The following is a 6,000-nucleotide window of genomic DNA, read 5'->3' as shown; positions in this document are numbered from 1 at the left end:
CCTCATTCCTGAAGAAGGGCTTATGCCCGAAACGTCAATTCTCCTGTTCCTTGGATGCTGCCTGACCTGCTGCGCTTTTCCAGCAACACATTTTCAGCTCTGATCTCCAGCATCTGCAGTCCTCACTTTCTCCTCGAAGTATCTGGCTGGTATTTATTACATTGAGCCAATGACTCTTTGAACTTGTCCATCATCTTCAAAAGGCACATTTCTTATTCAGGAGCAATTCAGAATCCTTAGATAAAACATAGTATTATTTTGAATACAAGACTAGAGGGCTATTATAGCCTCATTCAGTTGCAGTTAAAGTCAAGATAGCTGCAAATTTTGACTCTGGACATTCAGTTGTTTGCTTCCTTGCTGAAACTTTATGTTCTTTTCCAAATAACAACGATGTTTTTGTCTGTCACTGCTACAAGGTAATTACATTCTGGGTCCGTGGTTACATTATTTATCAATGTTCCTTCAATTGTTTCCCCTTGTGATTTTATGGCTGGCCACTTGAGAATCTGCATATACACAAGAATGTGAACCAAGTGAGCAAATCAACAAACTACCAAGGAGCATCAAGTAACGTCCCATTGCATATAGCAGATAAATATAGATGAACAGAAAAAGAATTTAAAACTGCTTAAAATCAGTTAGCTTTAAAAAAAAACCACAATTAAATTAATTTTGCATTAATGTTATAGCAGTTATGCACTTTGGTAAGAAGAATAGAAGAGTAGATTATTTTCTAAATGGGGAAAGGCTTCAGAAATCTGAAACACAAAAGGACTTGGAGTCCTAGTTCAGGACTCTAAATAATATGCAGGTTCAGCAGGTAATTAGGAACTCAACTACAATGTTAATATCCATTTCAAGAGGGTTAGAATACAAGAACAGAGACGTACTACTGAGGCTGTATAAAGCTTTGGTCAGACAGTGTTTGGAATATTGAGAGCAGTTTTGGGCCCGTAATAAAGGAAGGATATGCTGGAGTTGGAGGGATTCCAGAGAGTTTGCAATGATCCTGGGGATGACGAGTTTATCATATGAGAAGCGGTTGAGGACTCTGGGTTGGTACTGAATGGAGTTTGGAAGGATGAGGGGGAACTCATTGAAATTACAGAATACTGAGAAACCTGGATAGAATGGACATGGAGAAGATGATGTTTCCACTAATAGGAGAGGCTAAGATCTGAAGGTATAGATCAGTGAAGGGACATCCCTTTAGAACTGAGATGAGGAAGAATTCCTTCAGACAGAGGGTTGTTAAATCTATGGAACTCATTGTCGCAGAGGACTATGGAGGCCAAGTCACTGAATGCATTGAAGACAGATGTAGATAGATTCTTGATTAATAAAGAGGATCAAGGATTATGGGGAAAAGGCAGGAGAATAGGATTGAGAAACATATCAACCACGATTGAATGACAGAGCAGACTCGGTGGACCAAATGGGTGAATACTACTCCTATATCTTATGATCTACCTGTGTTGGTGGAGTCTTCTTGCCAGAAGTCATTTCTTCATCAGTGACCCCATCGAGATCATACATCCAAATGTCTCCTTTCTCATCTCCACATAGGAGATAGTTTTCAACTGTGCAAAGAATACACACTGTTTCATTACTGCAATGCCCCTCCTTCTGTACATATGTATTACACCATACATTGATTCTTTAACCAATCAGGTTTAATATTTGTCCGACGTATTTGGCATTTCATAACTGACTAGACAATGAAAATAAAATTTAAAAAAAGAACAGTGCACCAACACTGACACCATAAGATTACAATAAGTAAAACTGCAACTTAAACTCCATTTATTACCATAGCATAGATACTATTATAGAACACAAGGTACAACAGTCATAGAGTCATATTCATACAGCACAGAAACAGACCCTTTGGTCTGAGTTTCCCAAACGAAATTAGTCCCACTTGCCTGCGTTTGGCCCATATCCCTCAACTTTTCCGATCCTTACCTATCCAAACGTCTTATAAATGTTGTAACTGTACCTGCAACTACCACTTCCTCTGGCAGTTCATTCCACACACAAATCAGCCTCGCTGAAAAGGCTGCCCCACAGATTTCTTTTAAATCTTTCTCCTCTCATCTTAAAAACATCCCCCCCTAATTCTGAACTTCCCCACCGTAGGGAAAGACCTTTGCTAATCACCTTATCTATGCCCCTCATGATTTTATAAACCTTGACAAAGTAACCCCACAACCTCCAAGTCCCAACCTATCCACCCTATCCTTATGACTCAAATCCTCCAGTCCTGGCAACATCTTGATCAATCTTCTCTGAACCCTCTCCAATATCCTTCCTATACCAGGGTGACCAGAACTGGACACAGTACTCCAAAAGAGGCCTCACCAACGTTCCGTACAACCTCAATAAGATGGCCAAACTCATACACTCAATAGTGGGAGTAATGAAGGCAAGCCTTCTTAACACCAGTCGACCTGTGGTGAAACTTTAAAAGAACTATGCACCTGAACTCCTAGGTCTCTCTGTTGAGCAAAGCTGCCAGAGCCTTAACATTAACTCTAAGTTCTGTCCTTGTTTGTTTTACCAAAATGCAAGACCTCACATTTGTCTAAATTAAACTCCACCAGCCACTCCTCAGCCCACTGGCCCAATTAATCAAGACTTCTTTGTAACCTGAGATGACGTTCTTCAATGTTGACTACACTACCAATTTTGGTACCATCTGCAAACTTACTAACCATGCCTCCTACTTTCTCATCCAAAACATTTATATAAATGACAAACTAAAATGGACCCAGCACCAATCCCTACAGATTCTGAGTAATTCTATATCTTCCATATCCTTTTCCACAGTAAATACTGATGCAAAATATTCATTTAGTATCTCCCCCTTTTTCTGCGGCTCCACACAAAGACCACCTCACTGATCTTTGAGGGGCCCTATTCTCTCCCTAGTTACCCTTTTGTCCTTAATGTATTTGTAAAAACCCGTTGGATTCTCCTTAATTCTATTTGTCAAAGCTATCTAATGTCTCCTTTCTGCCCTCCTGATTTCTCTCAAGTATACTCCTATTGCCTTTATACTCTAAGGATTCACTTGATCTATCCTGTCTATACCTTACATATGCTTCCTTCTTTTTCTTAACCAAACCCTCAATTTCTTGAATCATCCAGCATTCCCTATACCTACCAGCCTTCCCTATCACCCTAACAGGAATACACTTTCTCTGGATTCTTGTTTTCTCATTTCTGAAGGCTTCCCATTTTTCAGCTGTCCCTTTACCTGAGATCATTTGCCCCCAATCAACTTTTGAAAGTTCTTGCCGAATACCATCAAAATTGAGATTTCTCCAATTTAGAACTTCAACTTTTAGATCTGATCTATCGTTTTCCATCTTTATTTTAAATCTAATAGAATTATGGTCACTGGCCCCAAAGTGCTCCCCCACTGACACCTCAGTCACCTGCCCTGCCTTATTTCCCAAGAGTAGGTCAAGTTTTGCATCTTCTCTAGGAGGTACATCCACATACTGAATCAGAAAATTGTCTTGTGCAAACTTAACAAATTCCTCTCCATCTAAACATTTAACACTATGGCAGTCCCAGTCTGTGTTTGGAAAGTTAAAATCTCCTACCATAGCCACCCTATTATTCTTACAGATAGCTGAGATCTCCATACAAGTTTGTTTCTCAATTTCCCTCAATTTCCCTATTAGGGGGTCTATAATACAATCCCAATAAGGTGATCATGCCTTTCTTATTTCTCAGTTCTACCCAAGTAACTTCCCTGGGTGTATTTCCAGGAATATCTTCCCTCAGTATAGCTGTAATGCTATCCCTTATCAAAAACACCACTCCCCCTCCTCTCTTGCCCCCCTTTCTATGCTTCCTGTAGCATTTGTATCCTGGAACATTAAACTGCCAGTCCTGCCCATCCTTGAGCCATGTTTCTGTAATTGCTATGATATCCCAGTCCCATGTTCCTAACCATGCCCTGAGTTCCCTGTTAGGCCCCTTGCATTGAAATAAATGCAGTTTAATTTATTAGTCCTACCATGTCCCTGCCTGCCCTGACTGCCTTCGATGTCCAGCGATACATGAATTCAAACAGCAGAGTGCATCTGGGAAAATTAACAAACCGTGAAATTCACAACTGATCTTGGAAGGAACTGTTTGGGCGAAGTCAGAGCACAGAAAAAAATAAGTGGCTTGTTTTAACTATGACCTGCAGAAAGTCTGCAGTAGTAAGTAGAGTGGGTTCTTTCTTGATTGTATATTTTTTGAGATATGTTTCCTGATTAAACTTAAAATATAAGCCATAACTATTAATTTAACCTGGGACAGTGTTTTGTAGAGGAATAAGACAGTGTTATTTTCTGGGTCTGTAGATTGTAAAGGAGCAAAAATGGCCTTTAGTAGAGTGATATGCGCTTCTTGTCAGATGTGGGAATTTAAGGAGAGTTTATGGGTTACTGCTGATTATATCTGCAATAAATACTGTAGGTTGCGAATCCTATCATATCGAATGGATCGGTTGGAAGGACAGTTAGAGGCAATGAGGAATTTGCAACAGCAACGGAACGTGATGGATGGTAGTTATAGGAAGGGGGAAAAGTTGCAGATATAGTCACATAGATGGGTTAACTCCAGGAAAGGTAAGAGAGACCAGAAGGTAGTGCAGGAGTCTTCTATGGCTATCCCCATTTCAAAAAAGTATGCTGTTTTGGAAAATGTAGGGAGTAATTGATTCACAGTGGAATTTAGCGCGAACAGCCAAGCTTCTGATATGGAGATTGGCTCGAATGCAACGAGGAGTCTTTGGGTTCCGTGAGATCAATTTTGTTAGGAGACCCTCTAGTCTGAGGTACAGACAGATGTTTCTGTGGCCTGCAGAGAAAAATCAGAATGGTGTGTTGCTTCCCTAGTGCCAGGATCAAGGATGTCTCAGAAAGGATGCAGAATGTTCTCAAGGGGGGAGAAGTAATTGTACACATTGGAACTAACGACATAGGAAGGGAAAAGGTTGAAATTCTGAAGGAAGATTACAGAGAGTTAGGCAGGAATTTTAAAAAGGAGGTCCTCGAGAGGAGTAATATCTGTGGTACATGTATGGAATGAGCTGCCAGAGCAAGTGGTGGAGGCTAGTACAATTGAAACATTTAAAAGGCATCTGCATGGGTATATGAATAGGAAGGGTTTAGAGGGATATGGGCCGGGTGCTGGCAAGTGGGACGAGATTGGATTGGGATATCTGGTTGGCATGGACGGGTTGAACCAAAGGGTCTGTTTCCATGCTGTACATCTCTGACTCTATAACACCACTGGTCACAGGCCTCAAGTCCAAACAACAACCTTTCATCACCACATCTCCTACCATCAAGCCAATTTTGTATCTAGTTGGCAAGCTCTTCCTGAATATCGTGTGATCTAACTTTATTAATTCGTCTACCATGTAGAACCATGTAGTCAAAGGCTTTACTAAAAGTCCATGTAGATGTCTATCACTTTGTCCTCAATCTTTTTGAATATGTCCTCAAAAAACTCAATCAGGTTTGCGTGACAATTTCCCACACACAAAGCCATACTAACTACCCCAATCAGTCCTTGCCTTTCCAAATACATGTCAATCCTATGCATCAAAATCCTCTCCAATACTGATGTCAGATTCACTTATGTATAGTTCTCAGGCTTTCTTAAAATAACAACATTAACCACCCTGTAGCTCTGCCGAACCTCACCAGTGGCTGTAGATGATATAAATATCTGTGCTGTGGGCCCTACAATTTCTTTCTTAACTTCCTAAAGCATCCTGGGATATACTTGATCAGGTCCTGAAGATTTATACACCTTTATATTTTTTTAAAGCTTCTAGCACTTCCTCTTCTGTAATGCAGGTGGTTTTCAAATTTATTTCCCAGAGCTCCCTCATCTCCATTTGTTGTTATTTATTTACTGTATTTCCCATCTCCTGCGGTATTTTACGATGCTGTGTCTTCAAGAGGAGTGTTTGTCCTGGTTTCT

At 40.4% G+C, this 6,000-nt stretch overlaps 1 protein-coding gene across 6 annotated transcripts in view; it reads right to left on the bottom strand.

Moving 5' to 3' along the window:
• Positions 1 to 73: 73 nt before the first annotated feature.
• The window catches only part of lrwd1 (leucine-rich repeats and WD repeat domain containing 1), a 57,863-nt gene continuing 51,936 nt past the window's right edge, over positions 74 to 6,000 (bottom strand). For 5 of the 6 annotated variants that reach the window (XM_043718744.1, XM_043718743.1, XM_043718745.1 and 2 more), the window contains 2 exons: positions 1,474 to 1,583; positions 74 to 509 (listed from right to left, as the gene is read on the bottom strand). In XM_043718744.1, coding sequence (XP_043574679.1) covers positions 369 to 509; positions 1,474 to 1,583 — 251 coding nt within the window. In that variant the 3' untranslated portion in view covers positions 74 to 368. Of the gene's footprint in view, positions 510 to 1,473; positions 1,584 to 6,000 lie in introns of those variants that run through there. The other variant, XR_006315826.1, reaches the window with a different exon arrangement.

This window comes from Chiloscyllium plagiosum, chromosome 28 (genome assembly GCF_004010195.1).
Source record: "Chiloscyllium plagiosum isolate BGI_BamShark_2017 chromosome 28, ASM401019v2, whole genome shotgun sequence".
Lineage (NCBI taxonomy): Eukaryota > Metazoa > Chordata > Chondrichthyes > Orectolobiformes > Hemiscylliidae > Chiloscyllium > Chiloscyllium plagiosum.
This window is presented reverse-complemented; position numbering and strand designations above follow the sequence as displayed.